The sequence below is a fragment of the Nannobrachium achirus genome (assembly GCF_963921795.1).
Source record: "Nannobrachium achirus genome assembly, chromosome: 12".
Classification (NCBI taxonomy): Eukaryota; Metazoa; Chordata; class Actinopteri; order Myctophiformes; family Myctophidae; genus Nannobrachium; species Nannobrachium achirus.
Window position 1 is genome coordinate 8,381,813 of NC_137832.1, and position 27,636 is coordinate 8,409,448.

General features: G+C 42.4%; 1 protein-coding gene across 1 annotated transcript; it reads right to left on the reverse strand.

The window, feature by feature from the left end:
- Positions 1 to 647: 647 nt before the first annotated feature.
- Positions 648 to 27,297, reverse strand: LOC308295239 (major facilitator superfamily domain-containing protein 6-A-like). Its single transcript, XM_080738250.1, has 14 exons — positions 27,084 to 27,297; positions 24,457 to 24,776; positions 23,748 to 23,853; positions 22,932 to 23,316; positions 20,672 to 20,883; positions 18,961 to 19,274; positions 17,823 to 18,036; positions 16,181 to 16,295; positions 12,716 to 12,813; positions 7,112 to 7,273; positions 5,934 to 6,032; positions 5,299 to 5,441; positions 4,473 to 4,616; positions 648 to 2,940 (listed from the first exon to the last, which is right to left on the reverse strand). The coding sequence occupies exons 2-14, from the start codon at positions 24,772 to 24,774 to the stop codon at positions 2,830 to 2,832; spliced, it is 2,421 nt and encodes an 806-aa protein (XP_080594376.1). The 5' UTR covers positions 24,775 to 24,776; positions 27,084 to 27,297; the 3' UTR covers positions 648 to 2,829.
- Between the last annotated feature and the right edge of the window lie 339 nt (positions 27,298 to 27,636).

A 27,636-nucleotide genomic window follows, 5' to 3' on the forward strand; every position in this document is an offset into this window, starting at 1 on the left:
TTAAAAATAGGCTTGCTGCTTGCAATCGTTAGTTTTAATTTATTTGGAAACACTGTTTGAGAGCACAGTCACACCGCACTTTTATTCTACCCATGTTGGAGGAAATCTGCAAATTGCAACAAACCACTCTTTTCTCATTGAAAAGCATTGGCATCTGCCCTCATAGGTAGACTTAAAATCGGCAGATCGTGCCCTAACACAAGCTTTCTGATATGGATATGAAAAATATCACTTGAGCCTGTTTAGACTAAAGTACAGCTAAATCGCTGGTTTTCAACATGGGATCGAGGGACCCTCAGAGTGACAGTTCTGTGACCGGTTCCAAATGGTCAACGCAGGTTTGTAATTCAGTAGTACAAGGAGTTTGCTTATTGAAAAATCAGGATTTTTCCACTACACTGCCTTACAAACTAAGCCAAAGTGCAGTAACTGAACAAGAATGACTGAAATGGGTTTGTTTAGGGCAGTAGACACCCGTGCTGAGAGCTTGTAGATCTGTATTTTTGAAATGTATATATGTCACATTTGTTTTGCTGACAATACCTGATCTACAACATTTGTTGTTTTCAGTTACCGAACCCCAGGGCTCAAGTGTTTAAAAGGAAATAATGAACGGGTATGATGCAAAAGGGTTTATTTTGTGTAAAAAGGTTGAGAACCACTGCTATAGGGCAGGGGTCTTCAACGTTTTCAGGTCAAGGACCCCTTAGTTGAGAAAGATGTGTAGCAGGGACCCCCACAACCTTTTTATAGATTCCATATAGTTTCATTGTTTGACAGCATGATCATCAGTGTACACTGAATTGATGCCAATTTGTGTTTTCAGATATTTAACCACTTGAACCGTCAATACTTAATAAACTTGAACTTTCACTCTGTACTTAGCCTGCTCTTTTTCCCCTCTACACCAAACGTCTTTGCCGAAAACAGCCGATCTACAATCTCACGCCTCACACTGTGAGGCATTGTAAGCTTGTAGATCTGCTAAGTTCTCTGAATATGGACACTATGGGTTCAAGCGGTTAATATAAAAAAGCAGAAAAAAAGTTTCTATCACACAACGATCTGGAGGACCCCCTGTAGTAACCGAGGACCCGCTAGGTGTCCCGTGCCCCGTTTTGAAGACCCTTAGCAGTGGCATAGCGGAGGTGGCCACTTTGTGGTGCCACAGATAGAAAATCCATGATTCTTCCCATAGAGATAGACTGCTATGCACTATAGAGCACATTATAGCATCAATATACAATCAATGTAACCTTTTACAGAAGAGAAGCGTCCAGACCATTGAAAATAATTAGTGATATTATTTAAATGCTAGACATTCACAATGTTCAATTTAAGGCAAATATTATCACAATACAGTGTGTTCAGAACATCCCATTTTAAATAATTCCCATATAATTATATGGAATAAAAGAAACTGGTATTTTTGTTTAGATATAGACAAGTGTGTAATTATAAAAAGTTGTCCTTTATCTGCTGCCTTACCTTTAATAACAATAATTTAATAATAAATTAATGTGAGTAAGACAACAAGCGACCTCGTCCTAAAGCGTGAGGTCGTGCCATGACTTGGCCATCTGGCCAGAGATGTATATCGACCAGTTACCCATATATGGAGACCCAGTTTATTGTATATGGAGATATAGACCCCAAACATGCTTATTCTATTTGTGAAAGTCCTATGACATCATACATACAATCCCTTTTATGCCCATATATGGAGATCCATGTCTGTAGAACCAGCCACACAGATACGGGCTGTCTTGGCCATATATGGATTATTTTGTGGTATGTGGCCGAGGTGGCTTCCATATATGGTCATTCCCATATGAAGTCCTTTTAGATATGGGCTTAATATTGATGACATCAGGGATCTCCATATAATAGAATAAAAGTGATTCTGTTAGCGTGGTTCCCCTGACATCTCAGTGATGTCAGAGCGTCAAACCGAGCGTTACACAGAGATGTTACACGGATACAAGATGTGACCGTTTTCATACTAAACTGCGACCTACGGTCCCAACAATAAATGATATTGTTGTTACCGTATTTTCCGGACTATAAGGCGCACTTAAAAGCCTTTAATTTTCTCAAAAAACGACAGTGCGCATTATAGTCCAGTGCGCCTTATATATGGATCATTCATTGACATTCTCTTTATCACAGCTCCATCTGTTGGATGCATAACGCAACATTAGTGTCTATTATGTAGTCCGGTGCGCCTTATATATGAAAACAGTTCGAAAATAGACCATTCATTGACAGTGCGCCTTATAGTCCGTCAGTTCCGTAATATCTCTGAACAATCTTCACGGGTCCAGTTGAGGCTTGTGTCAGTCGTAAAAAACAAAAAACAAAAAAACAAACAAGAAAACCATGAACCCAATCGCATATCAGAACACATTTCTTGGTCCATTAAAGACCAGGTGTGTCATTTTGGACTCGCTAAGAGCTCTACCATAAATGACATGATAACGACTTCTACCGAAGCCAAAAGGTCCCCCGCTGTGTCCTCGAGCAAGACCAACGAACCTCACCCGGTCCGCCCAGGAGTACTCTAGACCACCGTTTCTCAACGTCCGTCCCGTGGGCCTCAAATGAGAACCTTACAGGTCTGTAACTCTGAGAGTGTACAAATGGACCCGCGGGTGGGTCCCATTTGTACACTCTCAGAGTTACATTAACTCTTTAGAATTGTACAGTGTGGATTGGGGTCCCATAGATACAAAAACATGTCTACGCTCTCAGAGTTCACGGACCCATAAGGGTCCATTTTGGATCCCTGGGTTGGCCTTCAGAGGTCAAAGGTCAGCCAGTGTCTTGTCGTTAGCTGGGCGGCGGTTCCGATTGGCCGCCGGCAGACGACTGGTTCTGGGGCGGGTCTTGGGGTTGTCCGTCATCAGGGTAGCCGCCGCTGACATGCCTGCCGTTAGACACCTAGAACCAGAGACAACACACACACATTACACTTTAATACCTTCATACATGAATTATTACTCTCTTAGAAAAGTTGTAACAATGCTCGTCAGACTACTTCTGTGTACTTTAAAGATAACACAGATGTCACAGAGAGAGGGTACCTTCAGATATTTGTCTCAAAAGGCGGCGTATCGATCCTGCCTATAGCAGAATTACTCCATTACCTTTGAACCTTCCCACTTAAGTAGTTAATGTGAGTGTCAACAAAGTGATGTTCCAGTGTTTAGGTCTGTCTGTCTGTCTGTTTATTTCTGTCCCATTGGTCAGTGTTTAGTTCTGTCCCATCGGTTAGTGTTTATTTCTGTCCCATTGGTCAGTGTTTAGGTCTGTCCCATTGGTCAGTGTTTGGGTCTGTCCCATTGGTTAGTGTTTAGGTCTGTCCCATTGGTCAGTGTTTGGGTCTGTCCCATTGGTTAGTGTTTAGGTCTGTCCCATTGGTTAGTGTTTGGGTCTGTCCCATTGGTTAGTGTTTGGGTCTGTCCCATTGGTCAGTGTTTAGGTCTGTCCCATTGGTCAGTGTTTGGGTCTGTCCCATTGGTTAGTGTTTAGGTCTGTCCCATTGGTTAGTGTTTGGGTCTGTCCCATTGGTCAGTGTTTAGGTCTGTCCCATTGGTCAGTGTCTGGCTCTGTCCCATTGGTCAGTGTTTAGCTTTGTCCCATTGGTTAGTGTTTAGGTCTGTCCCATTGGTCAGTGTTTAGGTCTATCCCATTGGTCAGTGAGTGTCTCTACAGGGTGAGAGTACAGCAGTGCTGAACCAACGGCATAACACCTCTTTGATCACAGACCTAACTCCTCTTCCAGGTCATTCCCTTAACATGGGAGTGGATGTGGGTCAATGCATCTTCCTATCGCCAAAAAATAAAAGCCTGGGTTTCCGAGGCTAATGCATCTGTCTCTGCCTGTCTGAACGTACCCAGAGAGAGACAGAAAGAGCAGAGGCAGACTCTCTCTCTCTCTCTCTCTCTCTCTTTCACACACACGCACGCACGCACGCACGCACACACAGTGAAGCGTCTCACCTTTCTTCACGATGTTGAGAAGCAGTGAGACAGACACAGTGCGAGACAGTTAGTCAGGGACATGCTCACACTGACAGCATGTTGACAGTTCATTACCTTATCCATAACCACATCTCACATTCATTGAACAATTAGTGCAAATAAGTGAGTAATTCAAATGTATAATTATTTCCATAACACACACCATGCGTTGTGAGTTTGTAGATCTTTTATATGTAAACATATGGCAGTGAAAGCTTGTGTCATGGCTATTCAAAAAAATAGCAGCTATCTGCTAGTTTTAAACATCTTGAAACAGTAAGAACTACGCGATTTAGAACATATTTTTAGAATAGGCATCCTAATGGGTCAAGTGGTCACTTTTTACATTTTTATGGAATGAGGCCTCTGAGAGACACACGCACGGTCGCACGCACATGCACACACAGACACACAGATACGCACGCACTCACTCACGCACACACACATACCTGCAGGGGTTGTGCTTCAGCGGGCGGCGGGTTTTTCTTGCTCATGACGACGGTCTCTCGGAGCTTGAGCAGCGTGTACGTTAGCGTGACCCAGGGGGCGCCACTGAGCCCCCACGCCGGCCGGCTCCACTCCTCCTGCTCCTCCTAGTGGTGGGGAGGTCAATCAGCATGGCAACGTTACCAGTGGTGGAAAAATGTAGGCCTACTCACATTTCTTACTTAAATAAAAGTATCTATACTGCAATTTAGAAATACTCTGTTACAAGTAAAAGTCCGGAATTCAAAATGTACTTGAGTAAAAGTACCAAAGTATTGGCATCAAAATGTACTTAAAGTACCAAACGTAAAAGTACTCATTATATAGAAATCTTTAACCTTTAAGCGTTTAAATGAAATATCCGAGATTATTAAGATTTAATGAAAGATGCTTCTAAACATAATTCAACCACTTCAAATGCTCTAATTTTACAATAATAACCAGAAATGGCCCATCTACAAGCTCTCAGTGCGTCACAGATGCATTGAGAGAGTTAGATTACGAGATGAATCCACTTTTGTGAATCTCATAATGCTGGCCCCTATGCGCTGGCCTGTATGGAAAACCAGATTTCCTGATCATGTTATCTCCAGTTGCATTCTGGGAATTGGAGTCTTTCTCTCTGCCCCAGACAGTAAATTACAGTTTAATGTTTAATGTTATATGAACAGGTTGGGAATCGCTGGATTAGACAATGATGTAATACTTGTGACGGGCGGGCCATATTTTAAGTACCTGGTAGTGTCATATTACATACAGTACTTGGTAGTATCATATTATATACAGTACCTGGTGTTTGGTTTTCACCGCCGGGACCAGAGGCCCCGCCCCTCCGCCCGCCCGCGCCCCCAAGGGGTTCTGGACCAGGTCAATGGTTGCTATGGGAACCGGACTGGACGGGACCGGAATGTTCTCTGCTAACATCTTGTCCTCTGTGTGTGTGAGAGAGAGAGAGAGAGAGCGCGAGCGCGTTCATATGTGTGCGTGAGTGTGTGTGTGTGTGTGTGTGTGTGTGTGTGTGTGTGTGTGTGTGTGTGTGTGTGTGTGTGTGTGTGCTAGGGCTGTCATAATGACATTTTATATGACGATTAATTGTCACTCAAATAATTGATATTAACTTTTTAATTGTGTTTTTGTTGTTGACACTTACCTAAATATACAAAGAAACTACTGACATATTTGACAACGTTATACTTCAAAAAGAACATTGATAGTGGAAATAGCCGATGAAGATCTGCTATGTCCACTACTTTTGAAAATGTTTGAAAATATATGAACATTTTTCAACATGACAACGATTGAATGAATGACGATTATGACAAAAGAATTGCGATTAGACGATTATGTAATAATTGTGACAGGACTAGCGTGTGTGTGTGTGTGTGTGTGTGTGTGTGTGTGTGTGTGTGTGTGTGCGTGTGTACCTTTGTCCTGGTTCTCTCCAGTCAGACACTGGATCAAGGCAAAGACCAGCAGGATGAGCAGTGAGGTCATCCCAATGCCTCTGAACGTCTCTGCAGCGCCTAGAGGTCACACAGGGGTCACAGGGGTTGTTTGTTTGATTTATGGAAGAATGTATTAGAAGGTTGCATAGGAAAAGGTGCAGTTTCATAACAGTACAAATCATTGGTACAAGGTCAACTTAAAACGAGATCCTAGTAAGCTTTACGGCTTATTTACACTTTATGTATCTCATATAACATTGAAAGACAGACGTATAGAACGCAGTACTTTGCAAAGGATATCATCATTAACAAAAGGGGAAAAAGCATTCAAAAAGAAGAAGAAAAGGACAATAAAATAAAAAATAAAGGGAAGATATTTACAGTGGAAACGGGGAGGTAAGTATGGGCTTAGTCTATTACACGTTTCGAGTAGCAGCCGTCTGTAGGTGACTTTTCAGACCGATTTTTTATTTATAGAGCACCTTTCGTACAACAAGGCAATTCAAAGTGCTTTACAGAATAAAAAAAGAAAAGAGTATATAATTAATAAATCATGGGGTAGAGTAAGCAATATTCAATAAATAGGTTTTTAAATTGGACTTAAAAACAGCTATGGTAGGGGATTGTCTAATGTATGAATGCCCTCATAATGCATCATAAATGTGGGCTTCAAAAAAGGTTTGCCAAGGTAGGCTAACAAGGTAAAGTGATCATGGTTAATAATGTGTGTGTACTGTAGAGAAAGTGCAATACTGGCAAAAGGTCAACAATATCCTCCACTAGATGTCACCGTTGTGTTAGATTTAAGTCTACAAGCTCACAAGCTTGTAGAAAAACATCAAATCTTTGCCCCAGAGTCCTGCATTCAAAACATTATTTTGTCAAAGTTATTGGTATTGGCATCAAAATATGATTATAAGAATGTTTCATTTCACTTTTTTTTCTTCTTCAGAATATTAAAACATTTGGTCATACATAGACAAAGTATACATTGTTGGCTTGTAGATGGGCTATTTCTTCAATAGCCAAAGAATAAAAGCAACTCTGAGATGCAAGGAGTATTAAGTAAGAGTGTCTGCTATTAAGTATTGCAGAATGGATGAGAGTGTCTGCCATTAAATACCTAAATTGTAAAAACGTCATTTGTGAATCCATACCAAAGTAGTTGACGAAGACCCCTCCGACCATGGCTCCACAGCCTCGCCCCAGACCCAGGTGTAATCCCTGCAGAATCCCCTGGGCTGAGGTCCTCAATGCCGGGGGAACCGCCGCGCTGAGGTAGGATATACAGGCTGCCCACACAGACGCATGAGTTATACCTGCAGGACACAGACACATAATGGCTCCTTAATGGATCTTTGACCACTTAAACCCATTAAGAACGGGAACGTGTTATAATGCATTATTACTTTAAAGGTATATTCAGTGATTGTATTTCATCCATCCATCCATCCATCTTCAACCGCTTATCCGGAATCGGGTCGCGGGGGCAACAGTTCCAACTGAGACCTCCAGATTTCCTTATCCCGAGCAACTTCCTCAACTCCCTCAGGGAGTATACCGAGGCGTTCCCAAGCCAGTTTGGAGATATAATCCCTCCATCTGGTCTTTGGTCTGCCACGGGGTCTCCTCCTAGTGGGACGTGCATCGAGGACCTTCCTAGGAAGGCGCTCGGGAGGCATCCGTACTAGATGCTCGAACCACCTAAGCTGACTCCTTTCCAAGTGTAGGAGCAGCAGTTCTACTCCAAGTCTCTCTCGGGTGACTGAGCTTCTCACCCTATTTCTAAGGGAGATACCAGCCACCCGTCTGAGGAAACCCATTTCGGCCGCTTGCACCCGCGACCTTATACTTTCGGTCATGACCCACACTTCATGACCATAGGTGAGAGTAGGAACGAAGATTGCTCGGTAGACAGAGAGCTTTGCCTTCCGGCTCAACTCTTTTTTCTTCACCACAGTGCGATTTAGTGACTGCAAAACCGCTCCTGCTGCTCCGATTCTCCGGCTGATCTCCTTCTCCGTCTTCCCCTTTCTCTCATTCGTGAACAAGACCCCGAGATACTTAAACTCCTTCACCTGGAGTAAAGCCTCATTCCCTACTTGGACTGCACAATCCATCGGTTTCCTGCTGAGAACCATGGCCTCAGATTTAGAGATGCTGATCCTCATTCCGGCCGCTGTACACTCGGCTGCGAACCGATCCAGTGAGAGCTGAAGGTCTCGGACCGATGGTGCCATCAGGACCACGTCATCCGCAAAAAGCAATTGGTACATTTTCCATTCATTCTCCTCACTAGAATATGTGCTGACCATATAAGGACTTCCACCATGGCCCGTATTACGAGCATAACTAGATTCGGTTTTCAGAGGTGGCCAGCCAGTCCTCGACCAATCAGAGTAGAGTATGGCCATAGTTATGTTATGATGTTTAGTTATGATGGTCAAAATAAAAGTTTTGAGAACTACAGTCGCTCTGAATTAAGAACGTCTGCTAAATGCCTAGATTGTAAACTACTGAACTCATAAAATGCCACAGTCTCGTAGTAAATCAGTATCATACATATCCTGGAGCTGGAGACGTAGGCCTACCGATATTCAGTGATTGGGTCTAATGATCAAAACGAGAACATTACTGTATAATGGTGTAAAAATCAAACCTCGGTTCGAATTGAAGCGGTGGACAGATAAAACTTCTATTCTGAATGTATTTGGAGAGCTGGTATGACAGTTGGTATAATAGGTTTAAAAAATAAAATAGATTAAAACACATACATTAAAATAAGAATGTATAATTAAATAAATACATAAATAAATATAAAGTGTTTAAATAAGACAGATAAACCCTGAAGGCCAAATTATCATGTGAAGCTTGACCAATCCTCAAAGTATCCATTCATCTGACCGGGAGGGACACCGCACACATATTCTAGATGTACAGGACGTATAAAGCCTATTCATTCTGAACTGAAATGACCATATATGGACATGGGACACACATTTTGCTTTTTGAAAAAGCCTATTCATTCTGGACTGATATTTTACACGTACGGGACAGGAAAAACCTGTTCATTCAGTCCAGAATGAACAGGCTTTTTCAAAAACAGAATGTCCGTTTAATTACCATATATGGTGATCTCAGTCCAGAATGAACAGGGTTTTTCAAAAACAGAATGTCCGTTACCTTATGTCCATATATGGGCGTGATACACACAAAGCCATTCATTGGAAGCGGTTTCCACCGCTTCAAAAAATCTATAAAAAACTAAACATGGCCAGTAAGGGACAAGATGACCCCCGGCCACTTTCATTATCACTGAATACACCTTTAACCATTAATTTATGCTTTAAAGGTGATACACCATGAAATTTCACTTTTCCTATTTTAAAACCTTTTTTTGGGAAAGTCCCATTTCTGACCGTTGTGTCTTTCTCTGGTTTTGAGAAGGCGAAGGTTAAAAGTATCCCACGGGTTCTCAAAACAGGCTATCCAGATTTGCTGCCGATGATGACGTCATCATCGGACGTTTTTTTTTAAAAATGTTTTTTTTTTTTTTCAAAAATATTTTTTTTGGGGGGGGTGGCGCAGTTCAGGCCAAAGGTGGTACTGCAGCTGAAAATGCTCTGAGAGCCATTCAAAAATGAGAGAGGCTCTCTATTCAGGAGTGGTAATTTAGCCTCAAACCTTTTGAAAAACGTTTTTGGGACATAAACAATATGACATAAATACTTTTTAAATGCATGGTGTATCACCTTTAACTATTAAAAGAATAGCAGATATACAAGCTCACAGCGCAGCACCAAGTGCCGCGAAGAGGTTAATGTACGTTTTGTAATAATAATCAACATCTAAAGTAACTTGTAACTAAAGTTCTCAAATACTTGTCTTGTAGTGGAGTAAAGCCTCTATCATAGTCCAAGGTGAAGCGCTATCACCTCACCGTGGTGTAGTTTTCTAGCTATAAAAAACTACACCGTGGTGAGGTGATAGCTCTTCACCTTGGCCTACGATAGAGGCTTAAAAGCACAATATTTGGATCCGAGATGTAGTGGGGTAGAGGTAAAAGAACAAATAATTCAAAATTGTACTTAAGTACTGTATTTAAGTAAATGTACTTCAATCAATGGATTGTGTTCCAGCTTAGATCAATAAACTCAACTCAACATAATATGCTTCAAGTTCCTATTATAGCACTTACTCCTATGCGCAATGCCCAAAGACAGGTAGTGTATGCCAGTGGTTCTCAACATTTTCAGGCTGTGACCCCCGAAATAATCATATTTTGAACTGGGGACCCCGGCACCATGACGAGCACTAAGAGTTGAGGAATTTTGTATAACAGGGTTTTATTGTGACAATAGCCGATCTACGTTGTGAGCATGTAGATCTGCTATTTTCACAATTTCTGCCTCTAATATTTGACAATTTGGCCAATGTTTAATTTGTCATTTCAGAGGCATTAACAAAATCAATAACCAAAGACAATGCATAGCTATTTTTTCCAGTACCTTCCAGGACCCTTGATCAATTCCAAAACCTTTCCAGTACTGGAAAAATATTATATTTTTCTAATTTCAAAATATTTCCAGGAATTTCATGACCGTGGGAACCCTGATCTATATGCAATTTACAGCAGCATCACTCATGGGCCACTTGCATTATGCGAGAACCACTGATCTGTACATCATCATGTTAATCATTAACAGAACAAAGAGATATTAAACCAACATCCTGTTCTGCATCACAGAGAGAGGAAAAGGAGCGTTTGGTTGGGCGATAAGAGAGTTTCTAAACAAACACACCCATTCTCCTACGTCCTCAGCTGCCCTTTATACCGGCTCAAAGCCAACACACACACGCAGGTGCCATACACGCACGAATGTGCGCCCACACACACACACCCTAAGCACACACGCTGGGCTTAGGGTGTGTTATGATGATTGTGTCCCGCAAATAGCAGATCTACAAGCCAGATCTGCTATTTTTTGGATTCAGAATTAAGTTTGATGGCAAATCACCATCGTAGAATGTACAGTAAGTAAGTATAGTAATATACAAGTGTGTGTGTGTGTGTGTGTGTGTGTGTGTGTGTGTGTGTGTGTGTGTGTGTGTGTGTGTGTGTGTGTGTGTGTGTGTGTGTGTGTGTGTGTGTGTGTGTGTGTGTGTGTGCGTGCATCCATCCATCCATCCATCCATCTTCAATCACTTATACAGGATCGGGTCGTGGGGGTAACAGTTCCAACTGATATTTCCAGTGTTCCCTTCCAGTGGAGATATAATCCTTCCATCTGGTCTTTGGTCTGCCACGGGGTCTCCTCCCAGTGGGACGCGCATCGAGGACCTTCCTAGGAAGGCGCTCGGGGGGCATCCGTACTAGATGCCCGAACCACCTAAGCTGACTCCTTTCCAAGTGTAGGAGCAGCGGTCTCTCTCGGGTGACTGAACTTTTACCATATACCAGCAAGAGATACCAGCAACGCGTCTGAGAAAACTAATTCAGAAAACTCTGTTTTCGCCTTTCCCGCGCATAGCGGGAGTGCGTGTTATAAAACATATTTACAGCCGAGAGAGAAAGAAAATATTAAATATAATAGTCAAAAACATTTAACAGTCTGCTTGATTTATTTATCTTTCACAAAGCTGCAACTCAAATAAAAAAAAGTGCACAAATTGATATGGTCCATTGTGTTTTGAGCTTGTGAATCGGCTATTTTTAACTGTAATGAGTAATGGCCGGACTACACCACAAAATGTGCACGCACACATGCTGGCTACACCAAGGAGGGAGTATTTGTGCTGGTCTCCTGAGTGTCTGTGTCCAAAACACATACGCGCGTACAAAATAGAACCAATCCTATTTTTACAGCATGCATATCCGGGGCTTGCACTATCCATGAGTCATCAATAGTCAATTATACACACAGACGCGCGTGAAAAGCTTTGGTGTAGTCTGGCCGTACTGCCATGCCCAAAACAGGTTTGCCAGGTTGCCAGTGGTTAAGTGTATGTGTGGGGGGTTTATAAATATTGATCCAATGAAAGGTATCTACAGGAAAGAAGAAAGAAAATCGACAAGCTCGACATGTCGTGAGAATGTAGAGCTGCTACTTATACTACTGTATATATATATTATCTTTTTTAAGTGAAAGTGGTGTCTGTGGATTTTATGAATTGAACCAATGAAAAGGATTAATAAAAGCTTGTGACCAGTGGTGTCAGTTCAGCAAAAGCTAAGGTATGGCAACATGACTGGTGCCTTGCCATACCTTAGCAACAGGCATGATGATGATTATTATCAGTGGATATTATTATTTTAATAAGTAAACAACTGAATGCCACACTTGCAGCTGCTGCTGCTAATTAAGAATAATACCTGTACATTAACCTGTGCTGAGCTACTGAACTGGGCAATATACCGTTTGTCAAGGTAGGGGGATACAAGTGTTGCGGAGAATATAATACCTGGGGAAAGCAACAATTTTGTTATAATTTGCATTGTAATTAGTTTAAAGTTATTCTCTGCTTGTGACTCAATAACTACATTGGTTCCATCGGAACACAGGTTCTTCAGCCAACAGGGACGAGAGAGAGAGAGAGAGAGAGAGAGAGAGAGAGAGAGAGAGAGAGAGAGAGAGAGAGAGAGAGAGAGAAACTAACCTTCTAAATTGTCATAGTAGGCCCTGCTAAGGCCTACTCTCACAAGTATAGAGATATACAAAAGTGTGTGTGCGCGTGCATGCATGCGTGCGTGCGTGCATTACCTTGCAGTATTTCCATGGGCAGGACAATCCATGCGTTGGTCAGATAGGAGATGTACAGATATCGAGCCGTGTTACACGCCAGGCCAATATACAGCACCCTACACACACACACAGACACGCACACACGCACACACACACACACACACACACACACACACACACACACACACACACACACACACACACACACACACACACACACACACACACACACACACACACACACACACACACAATACATCAATACATCAATGTATTAGAGTAAAAATATGTGATATTCTACATAATGCATTTTTCGGTTTGTGACAACTAAGTATAAAGGGAAAACTCCAAACCCTAACCCTAATCTCTAAATGCTAACCCTAACCTGGATCATTTCCTATTTGTGAACCCAAATCTAAACATACATTTTCACCATAAAAAAGCCATTTTCTTCCGAGGACAAGGTTTAATCGTCCTTACAAAATACTACACTTTTGGGACACGTGGACACACACAAAATCTGATAACTGGATGGACTTTAACCTGCTGCTTCAACGACACTGTGTAGGGACATTCACAGTGAGCACTATTCCAAAGATAAATGGTAAATGGTGCATTTGTAGAGCGCTTTTATCCAAGGCGCTTTACATAGATTGTGGAATACGTTCAGCCATTCACGCACACATTCATACACCGATGGCAGAGGAAACCATGCAAGGCACCAACCTGCTCACCGGGAGCAACTAGGGGTTCATAGTTTTGCACAAGGACTCTTCCACACTAACTCTGGGGGAGCCCGGGATCGAACTGGGAACCTTTCAGGAACCCTCTGTGTTCTAATGACGGTTTCTCTACCCCTGAGCCACTGCAGCCCCAGGATAAATAAATAAAATGCTGTCGGGAGACACCTTATGTCCATATTTCTACTTTTAATGATTTTTTCTCATAGCCAAAGTATGTGTGTATTTGCTTAAAACAAAAAACAAAAAACATTTTTTGTTAAAAGGTCAAAGTTGGTTTGTTCTCAAAGTGAGCCTTTGTGTGCTTTTAGATCACAAATTATATTATTTGACAATTTGGCCAATGTTTGACCAGTTTTTATAGTATATTTAGATTGTTGATTACTTTTGATGGAGTAATGGTCTTTTTCTCATCTTTATTTGTTCATTATTTTTTGATAATAAAAAGGTCCTTGAATTTACAATTTAAGTCTTTAGATAAATTATCACTTCACAGTCCTCTGGGGACCCCCCCAAAATCATGTGGGGACCCCCCTGTGGACTCCCGACCCACAGGTTGAGAACCACAGCACTAGAGTACACACAGCGAGCTGCTGGGTTTGTCCTGCAGTCTGCTGAAAGAGCTGCTTTGTTTTCACTGCACGTTAGACAGCCCAGCCCGTAAGCTGACACTGTGTGTGTGTGTGTGTTTGTGTGTGTGTGTGTGTGTGTGTGTGTGTGTGTGTGTGTGTGTGTGTGTGTGTGTGTGTGTGTGTGTGTGTGTGTGTGTGTGCGTGCGCACACTTGTATTACTACACTTGCGAGAGACAAATGTCCCCGCAAGTATAGTATAATTTGAGAAATAGACACAATGGTTATACATTTGCATTATTGATACTTAGTTGTGTGGCAATGTCACACACAGAGAAATTGCAGATCTACAAGATCACAACGCATCACGACAAGTTGTGAGCTTGTAGATCTTGGCTTCGTTTCAGCTATTTTCGATTTTTTTTATATTTTTCATCCCACGACTTTTATAACCCATTTCTTTTCACCCAATTGCTAATTATCTAATTTAATCCTGGGCGCTATACTCCCTCTGCCAACCTGGGGAGACAACAGACTGACCTCATGCTTCCTTCTATGCATGAGGAGTCCATGTTGCTTCTTATCACCTGACAAGTGGGGGAGTTTCCCCAGCTAGACGTAGCACGTGGAAGGATCACGTTATTCCAACCATCAGGCGCCCCGGCTGGCCAGGGGAAGGCAGTATAGAGACCAGGATTACTGCATTACTTTGTTTTAGGCTACCTACCCTAGGAGACACGGGGAGAACGTGCAAACTCCACACAGAAAGGCACTTTTGCCAACCCCACCTAGGGTGTTGGCACTGATGACGCGGAGGGGGGAACACGCCCACAGCGTCCACAGTGGGAATCAAACCGAGGGAATGGGCCACCGTGCCCCCACTTGTTTTTTTTTCCAGCTACGGTATTGTCAACATTTTATTCTTATGCTTATTAATTCGATGTTGCCCTAAAACGTTGATGTCCTCACTAGTACAGTCATACACGTGTGTGTGTGTGTGTGTGTGTGTGTGTGTGTGTGTGTGTGTGTGTGTGTGTGTGTGTGTGTGTGTGTGTGTGTAAGCCAACACTGTGGTGTCAGATATCACTGCTCCCTGCCACAGCCCACAAGAAGCCCTCTGTTCCCTCAACAGAATACACTGCATTGGATAGAAAGCATTGGAAACAGCAGAAGCAGAGTCCTGAGGGGTTGTGGATATTGTAGTCTATCTGTGTCTTGTATATAATAAGCAGATGTCAACCTTGTGTAAAAGGAGATTCTTGTTTTCTTTAAGAAAATAAAGGTATGTTTCCACAGCAGTGGTTCTCAAACTATTTCATGACAAGGACCCCCAAAATGATATGTATTTGGCCACCAACCCCATCTTAAAATGTGTTGTTCCAGCAGGGACCCCCAAGAAAATGTTTGCTTTAAAAGATATACACATATATAATTTAACAAAATAGTAGATCTACAAACTCATAGCGTGGCACAAAGTGATGCGCTATGGGCTTGTATATCTGCTATCTTTTTTTTTATAGCCAACCAATGTGCTATTAGTGCTATATACTGTATACCGGTAGCTAAAATCGAAAATAATATGAGATACATACATAGAATACACAAATACATTAAAAACAACATAAACTGCATCCCATAACATAGCAGCAGTGATCAAGGGCTGTAGGGAACTATTTAAACATTTTCTTATTTAAAATGTCTACTGCAGTTGGCACAAAATATCGTTGTCTTGTTGTAACCCTTCTTTTTTGCCAGAGGTACTTTAAACCTCCTGCCTGTTGGTAACAGCTCAAATGAGGGGCGAAGAGGGTTAGAGTCATTGTAAATCTGAATTGCCCTTTTGGTTATGGTGCTACACATCCTGAAGTCGCAACTGAGAGGTTCCCATACCAGGAAACGATATTAAAAGTAATAACGCTCTCAGTAAGTGACCTATAGACCATGGTCAGGGTGTGTTTGCTAGCATTAAAACTTCTCAGTTGCCTAAGAAGATACAGCGGCTGCCTTGCCTCGAGATGCTATAGATGCTTTCCCGGATTGAATGGGTTGTAATGTAAATTTACTATACATAAAAAAAGCATAGTTTTTAGGCGGCCACTTGCAGTATCCTCACGGCCCCACCAGCGTGTGCACACCAGGTTGAGAATGGCTGCAGTAAACATGGCTCTCCTACCTGATGTGTCCGACCAGCTCGATGAACTTGTGGCTGGTGAAGTAGGCGGCCAGCTCTGAGGCGTGACTGAGCACTGAACACACGCCAAACAGCGTGGTGGTCCCCTTCAGGTCCTCTGATCAAACACAAGAGAAGATTTACAATAAACAGTGGGCCATGGACCCATTTTTGTGGGTTGCGAATTTTCCTTTTTACCTGTTTCCCATATTTAATGTATATCTCTTATTTCAAAATAATAATAATATTTTTTAGTATGATAAAATAAAATAATTTCCATCCCACTAAGCACGCCGTCTAAAAGTGGTCCAATAGTGGTATAGATTTGAACGTTTTTTTGTCGTCTAAACTTAGACTAGACGACTAATAGACATCTAATAGTCGTCTAAATATAGACGGTCTGCATTTAGACGACTATTAGACGTCTATTAGTCGTCTAGTTTAAGTTTAGACAACAAAAAAACTTTCAAATCTATACCACTATTAGACCACTTTTAGACGGCGTGCTTAGTGGGATAAACATTAAAAAAAAAAAAAAAAAAACGTTTAAGAAGTAGTGAAAATAGCAGATCTACAAGCTCACAAAGCAGCATATTTTGAGGTTGTTTGGCGGCGGAACTCCATCTGAAAATATTTTGTGCCAAGATTCGTTCAAACATTTTCCTTTTTAAATAGCTGATCTACAAGCTAGCAACATGTCACATTACGCCACGCTGTGAGCTTGTAGTCCATAGGGTTAAAGTGGTTAAAAAGGTGGATCTGCGGCTCCCCATTGAAGAGTCCTTGAACCCTTAACTGCTCCTGATGAGCAGGTAATTGCATGTGCTTGAATATGTGTGCGGCTATTTTCAGAGTAAAGATTTTCTGAGATAGTCGGGGGCGTTAAGGAGATAACATGGCCTTTTCACGCTATATTAGTCTAAAAGCGTCAAAGTTGGGCTCCCATCGACTTTCTATAAAGGAGGAAAATACCATTTTTTCTGGGTATTTAAGTAGGATGTGAGGGGTCTAACTAGGGGTTTGTCATGATGCTGAATCCATTGCAAGCATTTGTTTTGCACAAAAATATTCCTCGGGCTATAAATGGCCCCAGAAAACGATGGTTTAGTGATGAAAAGTGATGAGTCATCACTTTTCACCGTTTTGTGGGCGTTTTCTTGGGCCATTTTTAGCCCAAGGAATGTTTTTTTGTGCAAAACAAATGCTTACAATGGATTCAGCATCATGACAAACCCCTAGTTAGACCTCTCAAATCCTACTTAAAGCAGATTTTCTCCTGTATAGAAAGTCGATGGGAGCCCAACTTCATTTGGCCGCTGTGACGACCCTGAAGGTCGCAAACTCGGGCGCCCAAGCTAAATCATTAGAGCATGTCCTGGGCTACATCTGTGAAACATTTGGCGCTTTTAGTCTAACATAGCACGAAATATCCCTAACGCCCCCGACTAAGAGTTAAATATTGAGGGTTTGAAAGGTTAACGGTCTGAAAATACACATTTGTGCAAATATAGGTATGAAAAAGTTTAATCTGCAACAATATGTAGTGGGGGGTTCTGCTTCATCTCTCTCTCTCCCAGTAAATGGATCGGAAAAACTTTAAAGACCCCTGCATTAAATGTATAAATATGTATATTTCTTTTCTTACCAAGATGCCAGTACAGGAAGGTGAACACGTATCCGTATCCAAAGCCCATGAACCAGGCCACGCACAGCACAGAGCTGTAGCGCACGCTGCACAGCAGCCTGAGGAGGTCACTGTAGTGGAACTCCTGCTCCGACGCGTCCGCAGAGAAAGAAGCGCCCGATTCTGGAGACCCCTCCCCTTCCTCCTCCCTGGCTCCGCCCTCCTGTAGCTCCTCCTGCAGACAGGGATGTTAACCGTTAAGGCAACTAAATTAACTTGGTTCAACTCATTGCCACCATTAATCCTCGACTTTGGTAGTTCCTTGCCACGGTCATTTATGTTTTTCTTACCTTTTAACGGTGTAATTGCAATAGCGCCTAGTTCGGGATATTGGTTTATATTACACAACACTAGCGTACGGTCAATGGGACTCGCTGGTGAAAGAAAACTCACTGTGCAGTGATCCATTGGGCGATGACGTAATCAGGAAGCGTGTAATCTCCATAGGCGGTGCCGAATTTTAATTTCTGTGTGACAGTAAACATCTACTGTAGATCCACGTCACAAGACAGTGAATTTCCACAACATGGACACCATTGTGGCTCTTCAAAATAAAGCGCAGTGAATGGTGGCACACTGTGTTTGGATGATTACAAAAATAAAGGCACTATAAGTGTTAAAGTGGTCGTGGTTCGTGGGCGATGACAAAAGACGGCACTCAAATCCATCATACTGTACAAGCTAACTAGTTAGCATTGTTTACAATGGAGACGGCAGGCAGGACCAGGAAACGTTTTCCAGGTCAAAACAAGATGCGCTACTTTTTGAGCAGATAAACTCCAGCGTAATGTTGGATTAAAAAATACATCAGGAATACCTCTGGAATCTCGGGTTGTGGCAGTAAATGAGTTAAGTGAAAAGGACCTTTTCTTTGACGATGGCTGGCCAAATTGCTGACACAGAAACATAGGTTTTTCAAAAAACCTTAGAAGGACTCGGTGCCGCGCTGTGAGCTTGTATATCTGCTATTTTTCAATAGTTAAGGTATAAAATAATGATACACAATAATGTGTACCCGTTCTAAATGGGTTTTAACTTCACAAAAAAAATGTGTAAGTAATTGACAGAACAATCAATATATTTGCGAGGCCATACAAACCTGCCGGTATTCCCCGTCCCCTTTGTCGAAGTAGAACTGCGTGGCCACCACCAGGGCGACGCCCATCAGCACCCCGAACGCGATGAAGGCGATCTGGTAGTTGTGCAGGCGGTACTCGGGCAGCACGCAGCCCACGCCGTCGATGGTGACCGTGACGTGGGTGTGGTCGATCCAGATGCCCACCAGCAGCATGGCCACGCCCCATCCCAGCGAGCCCCACATGCGCTGCAGGCCGTAGCGGTCGCGGTGCGCGCCCAGGTTCTGCAGCGTCACCGTGTCCACGATGGTGACCGCCGGCGCGCTGAAGAACTCCCCTGTTGGTTTAGAGAGAAATTGACCCATTCAGAACGGGTACACAGTACTGTGTATTATTATTTTATGCTTTAACTATTGAAAAATAGCAGATGTACAAGCTCGCTGCGAGCTTGTAGATCTGCTATTTTTTGAAAAGTCATGAAAATTTGAATTTTGACCCGATTCTATAAGTGTCTTTTGAATCCTATGTTTGAAGGACCCCCAAAATGACATGTATTTGGCCACGGACCCCCCATCTCAAAATATTTAGTTCCAGGGACCCCCCAGAAGCAAAATTTTAGTTACAAACGTTCGCTTAAAAAATACATATATTCAAAGATTTTCACACATTTTCACAACTTTTCAAAAATAGCAGATCTACAAGCTCGCAGCAAGCTTGTATATCTGCTATGTTTCAATAGTTAAAGCATAAAATAAAAATTTAGGAACACCCTGAACAGTTTTTAATTTGCTTGATTCAATATTTAGATATTGGATGTAAATGTTATCAGTCCTCCTCCTCCAGGAGGAGGGCCCCATACACACCCATTGTAACCCATCTGGAGACTCATACTACCCTCCTAATATGTCAGCAGGCTGTGGTTTTTCTTTTTTTTTCATAACTTTTTCATTTATTTTTAATAATTCTTTGGGAAAATAATAAATAAAATAAAGATAAATACAATAAGAAAGGTTCTTTTGAAAGTGAAAGAGACAGGCATAATGACAGAGAATTATATATTCTGTCATTATGAAGAAACGTGTGTCTACAGTACAGCATCTTGCAATGGACCTGGTGTACAAGATACACTACACCTCCAAGATACCCATGTACCAAACTACTTTCTAAAGGTCAAGGGTGTCCACTATGACAACGCCAGAGGCTCCACTAATCATGTTCAACGTAGAATTAACACTAAACTGCTATACCATCAACATGTGGAACGCCCTCCCGCAGGCCTTAAAGGAGTGCAAATCCCTAGCCTCCTTCAAGATTGGTATAAAAAGTCACCTTCAGACGGCTGCTACTAGTGACTTGTAAATAGACTAAGGCCCCATCTGTTGTTTTTATCTGCTTGTTTTTTTTATTATTTTTCTTTTCTGCTTTTGTAATTGATATGTTATTGTTATCCTATGCAAAGTACCGTACTCTATTCTATCCGTCTGTCTTTCAATGTTATATGAGATACATAAAGTGGTTCCTGTGTAAATAAGCCGAAAAGCTTAATATAATCTCCTTTTTAGTTGACCTTCTACCAGTGGTTTGTGCTGTCATGAAACTGTACTTTTTTTTTCTATTGCAAACTGCTAATAAACTCTTCAATCAATCAAAAAGTCCGACAGACCACCAGACAGACCATCAGCATTCACCCATAAGGATGCTGGGGTTCAGGTGGTTGTTAATGCGCCTCCTCACCTACGATGATGACCAGCAGAATGAGCAGGAAGATGTTCTCCACCTGGCTCTGGTTGTAGATGATCTGGGGATCCTTGGGTCTGGTTGGAGCAGGAGAGGTGGTGCTGAGGGTGGTGCTGCTGGGCGGAGGCCCGTGGGTGGTGCTGTTGATGGAGGAGGAGTTGGTGGAGTTGGAGCTGAACATCTCTGCAGGGTGGGTGCTGTTGGATGGTCTAGAGATAGATAGATAGATAGATACCTTTATTATCCCAAGGGGGAAAAACAGTTGTCCAGTTGTAGCACAGCAGTATACAGTTATTTACAAAGTTACAGAGAAGTAAGAAAAAAGATAGATAAGAGGAAAAAACAAGAGCAGTACAGTACCAATAAAGAGAAGGTGCATCAATAGAGGGGGCGAATAATATATAAGTATACTATATATACATAAAGTGTCTTACAAAAAGAGACCATAGCAGTCAATGCTAGTTAGTGCAACAAGTATCTCACTGTCATTGTTAAACAAAGCAAAATACTCAGAAACTACAACACAACCTAATAGTGTAATGTCAAAAATCAGTGCAAAAAAACAGCTCAGAGAGCTTAGAGACAGACAGACAGACTGAGTATACATTGCATGTAGGGCAGGCGATTATGACATTTTACATGACGATTAATTGTCACTCAAATAATTGCGATTTACAATTTAATTGGGATTTTATCGTTGACAATTACATTTCTGTTTGGCTTTTAGGCTTTGAAGTTGCACATGGCAGATATGACACATAACCTAAATGTACAAAGAAATTACTGAATTATTTGACTTTATACTTAAAAAATAACATTGATATTGGAAATAGCCGATCTACAAGCTCACAAAGTGTCACACGTGTCTACTGTCTGACAATGACACATTGTGAGCTTGTAGATCTGCTATTTCCACTATTTTTGAAAATGTTATTATGTGAACATTTTTCAACATGGAAACGATTATGACAAAATAATTGAGATTAGGTCAAATAATTGCGATTAGACGATTATGTAATAATTGTGACAAGCCTAGTTGCATGAACAAAATACAAGTACACACTTGAAGCTCAAAAGGCGCTTTTCTATCATGGTCATTTTACATAAAAAAGGGGAGGGGGTTGTAGCTCGGCAATCATCCACTAGAAAAACAAACAATGAAAAAAAGACACGTTAAAATAAGAAAACCAAACCCATGAAATAAGTGTTTTCTTGCAAAAACATGAGGAGTACCTAACACTTGTTGAAGCCATAATCATTTGTTCTAAATATCTGTTTCAATATGTTTTCTTGTGTGCCCTGCCCAGGGCAATGTTAATGACAGAATGTGACATACTGTAACCAAAGGCCGATTTTCAGAAAGTTGAGCATGAACAAACAGAGAATGAACCGCTGAGCGGGAAGCTCCATGCAGCCTGAAAACAAAGTTTAATTTCTCAGTAGGTCTGTATTGTAGGGATGGGACGATAATCGTTATTATCGTTTATTGTGATAAAAAAGAAGCTCACAATAATCTTAAGTACTGTACTTAAAACTTTTAGGTATTTGTACTTTACTTGACTATTTCCAATTTCCAATACTTTAAAAACATATCTTGGAGGGAAAAGAGACAATGAGAGAGATTTAAAACAGAAAGCCAACTATTAGGAGGATATTAGCCTCGGAAACCCAGGCTTATTTTGGCGATCGGAAGAAAAATAAGCCTGGGCGATCGCGTTAAAATCACTGTTGGAGGAAGTGTAGAATTTCGCTAACCAATCAGAGTGCAGAGGGTCGTCGCACCGAATGTGTTGACGTCATGACGCAGCAGTGTGCTCTGAGCCCTGTGCTGTGTCCGCTCCTCAAAATGTGTCCGAACGGCAACTACAACCAGGTTGTTTTTTGGAAGGCTAACTAGCAAGAATTACAACTATTTGGAGACATGGCTGAACCCACCACTCCATCAAAATCCATGTGGGGAGACGTTTAGTGACCCCAGAAGCAAAGACAATTTATTCATTCATGACAAGCAGGACTATGTTTTCAGTCGGCGACAAAAACCCTCTGGACAAGCCGTTGAGGGAGGGGGAGGAGGAGAGGAGCAGAGCTGGGTGGGGGGAGGAAAACACATGCTATTGGCCGGAGACTCCTGGAGAGCAACTAGGTTGCTCATGGTTGCAACATTTCACTGCCATTGATGTATGAATGTGTGTGTGTGAATGTAAAGCGCTTTGGATAAAGTCGCTATATAAATGCACCAAAATGACCATTTACTAACCTTGGAAAAGCTGTTGAATAAACGCTACTGTTGGATGTTGTGATGGTGGCGTTTGCCGCCTCGGTGTCGTTAACGCTCCTCGCCATCCTCCGGCGATCGCGCTTCCAATCCCAGAACCCCGCCGCCAGGACCAGAGGCGGGTGCCGAAGAAAACCCTCCGCGCTGCGTACGCGTCGGCTGTGGTTGGTGGAGCTGTCGCTAGGCAACGTGTCGTTGCCGGGGGGACGCGGGGTGGCGGTGGTGGTGGGCGGGGGCGGGGCGGCCGTGGTGAGAGAAGAAGCTCCGCCTCCTTTCTCCATGCAGCTCATCTCGGCCGGTTTGACGAATCCGATGCCGCAGTTGAACACCAGCCAGCACAGCACGGAGAAGAGCAGGACCGCCTTGCCTTGAGGGGTGGAACACTCCATTTAAGCCATTATAGCAAACCATAGATTTTGATTAGTCGACTAGTCGTGAAACAGTTCATCTAAACCAGTGGTTCTCAACCAGTGGGCCAGGGAGCCACAAGGGTATTGCAAGTGGGCCCCCAAATAATTGGCAAAAAGCAGTAATATTTTAGACACAATATAATGCTGTACATTATATAGGCTACCCTGAAGGCGGCTGTTGGTTATCCCATTTGTAATTAATTATTCAAACATGAATTAGCCCTCACCAAATAAAGGCTTTTTAATTTTTAAGTAAGAATGCCATGGTTTCTTTTTTCTTTAATATAATGCTTCTCCTGTTATAAATATATATATATATATATATTAAAATAATGTAAAATAATGTACATACTGTAATAATGTAAAAATCCTTGAAACATATACTTGCCTTTCTTGAAGCGGTCGGCCACCACTCCCCAGAAGGGGGCGCTACAGAACTCGATGAAGTATCGGATCCCTACCAGGAGCCCGCTGCGGCTGGGAGACATGCCCAGCTGTTTGGAAGGCAAGGAACATTATTTAGTGAAGCACATCTCAACCAGGTTTACATAAAACAACAAACATCAAAGACATCAAAGAGTTTGGCGTGTGCACGCGTCGTCAGCACCCAGTGTGTTAATGTGTTAACTCTTTTACTGCTTCGGACGTTCCCATTCGCCCCAATTTTGACCCAAGCGAGCTGCCAATACGGCTCGTTCTTTTTACCTTGTCTGATGTAAGCTGATGAGGGGTCGCGCCGCCGTGTACAGTAAAAACATCTCCCGTAACGCTGCTCTCAAGAATCCACCGCACGTAAGCAATAATGGAGTCCCAAATCACTTCCTGGCTGTTTTCTGTGGATCTGTTCTAGAAAATGCATTTCTATGCTCTGAATGGATGGCAAGCAGAGCGGCCCAATTCACATTCATTCTTTGCATAAGGCTGCCCGCTGCCGCCAGCTCGGCTAAAGTACAAATATAATACATCCAATGAAAAAAAAATGTTTGGAAATAATTAATAGATCATTTTCATCACAAAGGTAAGCTGCTTTTTGCTGGCACCAGCCCCAATAAATGAATAATAAATCTGGCAGTAGAACTGTTAATTGTAAATTATACCTGTTTGTAGTAAACGGCCAGCAGGGGGTGCAGTGAGCCGTACGCCGCGTAGAAGAACAGGTAGAACACCTTGGACACCAGCAGGCGACTGTTGACGCGCAAACACACCCGCTCACAGCAGCCCATATCTGGGGAGGACGGGCTAGAGGTGGGGGGAGGGGCATCATCTGGAGGGGGCGTGGCCGAAGGGGGCGGCGGCTCTGACGTGTGTGGGCGGAGCTCCAGGGACAGGCTGTTGAAGGGCTCAGACAGGATGTACTTCCTCTTCACTTCCTCCTCGTCATCGGTCAGGATGCACACCTTGTCGTCAGACGTCATGTCTGGAAGGAGTCAAAATAATACCATTTAGTCGAATATGAAAAGAAAATCGATGATATTGAGAGAGATCTTTTGAAATGTTGATTAGTTATCATTACTAGTCCTGTGCCCTGGGGTCTGCACAGTTAGGGACTGAATGTTGTAGGAGTCTCAGAAGTAATGTTGGAGAACCCAGACCGGTGCCCCTTGGGCCCGTTGTATCACTCTGTGATGTCAATACTATGACGTCAGAGTATGACGTCAGCAGCATGCAGACAGACAGCCAAGGTGGCAACACTGTATATTATCAGTGATGTCAGCATGCTCATCTCCAAATTTGAGCATTGTTTCAGCATGTGGCTCTTACCATGGTGGCGACACTGTTTAGTATCAGTGATGTCAGCATGCAGACAGGCGGTCAGACAGCGGATGGAGAGACATTTGCTAAATAAATAGTTAGATTTATTATTATTATTATTTCATTTATTGATTCAAAATGTAGCAAACCCCTGGAAAAGATTCCTACATTTACACACAACTCCTAACAACAACAAAAAGACCTACAAGCTCAAAAGACCTACGTCTGCTAGTTTTGAATAGCTAAAGTATAGGGTTAAAGTGGTTAAACTGATTCTGAGGCTACAGTATTAACCAACTTTTGTTGGGGACCCCCTGAAATCCCCCCCAATTACAATTACCCCACTTAATTGAGAACCAATGTTTTCAGGACCTGCACAACTCGCCACGAGGTTGTGCTTGTAGATCAGAGCTTGTAGACTGTCTGGGTTATATTTTCAAATGTGTGAATATTTTCAAAACGCCTATAACCTACTTAAATATATGTTCTGAAAACAGCAGAACTGCTATTTTCTGCAAATGTTTCCCCCAGAATATGGATGCTGGGTTGCTTTTAAGTTCAATTTGGGAACTCCCTGGTCCTGGATTGGAACCTCCTCGAGGGGGTTTCACTTTGTCAGACCCACTTTGAGAGCCAGTGTGCTAAAAGCAGACTTTTATCAGCATGAGGAATCTAAATGACCTACATTACATATTTACTCTACAACCTTTGTAGGCCTACGAATGACAGAAACTATGCATGAAAAGATAGTATAGTCCTAAACCAGATACATGATTTAAATATGTAAATGACCTATAGTCATTACAAAGGGCACTTTCTCCTGTGAAGGCAACCTGACAGAGGTGTGTGTGTGTGTGTGTGTGTGTGTGTGTGTGTGTGTGTGTGTGTGTGTGTGTGTGTGTGTGTGTGTGTGTGCTATGTCAAAATGTGACATAGCTCTGTTTACACAATGCTGTACCCCCTCCAACTGTATGTAGCCTATACGTTCCTCATTTTCAACAGTTTTTATTATGTTTTGACACTTGCTTTGGCAATGTAAATGTATGTTTTCTCATGCCAATGAAGCTGCTTTGAATTGAATTGAAGTGTGTGTGTGTGTGTGTGTGTGTGTGTGAGTGTGTGTGTGTGTGTGTGTGTGTGTGTGTGTGTGTGTGTGTGTGTGTGTGTGTGTGTGTGTGTGTGTGTGTGTGTGTGTGTGACTGTGTGCGTGTGTGTGTGTGTGTGTGTGTGTGTGTGTGTGTGTGTGTGTGTGTGTGTGTGTTCAGACAGACAGACAGACAGACAGACAGACAGACAGACATACAAAGACAAACCGGTTCTTCAAGCTTTCCAATGAAACAGACACGTTTCACTCATAGATTCGGCCTGTGGCTAAAACTAAATAAATAATCAACTAGTCAATGAATCAACAATCAAATAAAGAACTAGATTATGCTGTTCTTCGGCATGCAGACAACAACGGCACATCAGGGATCATCATGTCACGTCATCACGAGATGAATCCAGACTTAAACTTCATAAAGACATCTATCCCATAGAGATCCACATGACAGAACTCATCTGACACACCATGGTTGACATTTACATTGTTCTGATATGCGGAAGTATAACGTTGTAACGCTGGGAGCCATGGCAGCCCCAAGCAGGGCGAAAACAACACGAAACTATGAATTAAAAACTCACATAACTTATTTATTAATTATGTAAATCTAAATAAACTAATATGGAACTAAAACGCAGGCACGTTACGTATACTCCTTCATAGCGAATAAACAAAGCCGCTTTGAATTCTTCTTGCCACAGACAACGATGCTTTGACGCGACGCACGCGCTCACACGCACACGCGCTGCCTAGAATAAACACCATAATGGAAAGCACCAACACAGGAATAACAAACACACACACACACACACACATCCCAAAGGAACAACAGAACAGACAGCGTGCAATGTGGTCGCATTATGTTCTCACCTGCTCAGTTTTCTCCACTCCTTTTCTTTTTCAAATTACATTAAACGCAGTGACGTCGCACTTATAAATCATCCCATAATGTCATCGATAACGTTCCCATCAATACGTGTCCAATAAACAGGAATCAGATCGATAGATCCATGATCAATGTGTGGACGTGTTTGCGGTTCAGCAGCACAGTGTGAAACAGGACATTCCACCTGCGTGCTGTCTGTGCTGCCTGCCTGCATATGGAAATGAAGGATGAGACAGACACGTAACAAGGAGGATCTAGCCTAGGAAACAAAAAATATAACGAAGGATGAGACAGTGACGTAACGACGATAGCACGGAACCCAAACGTCACGTGACACCCACTTGGTTTGGTGTTTCCCAAACAATGGTTTGGGGGAGTGAGTGGACCATTCAATACAAGTTGCTGGCTAGTACAGTATGTGTCTGCATTGATTCACTTAATGATCTCCTTTCAGGTACAGTGTTCTTCTAGTATGATGACAGATGACAGATGTGTTGTGTTTGCTATGTTGTGGTGAGAACTGCATGGCTTTCTTTT

Excerpts from the sequence above, each read along its gene's own strand:
- LOC308295239 (XM_080738250.1), bottom strand. The coding sequence starts at position 24,774 with ATGACGTCTGACGACAAGGTGTGCATCCTGACCGATGACGAGGAGGAA. Across the intron at positions 23,317-23,747 it reads GGCCGACCGCTTCAAGAAAG|GCAAGGCGGTCCTGCTCTTC; the intron begins GCAAGTATATGT and ends CCACCCCTCAAG. Across the intron at positions 7,274-12,715 it reads GCCCATGGAAATACTGCAAG|GTATAACTCATGCGTCTGTG; the intron begins GTAATGCACGCA and ends TGTGTCCTGCAG.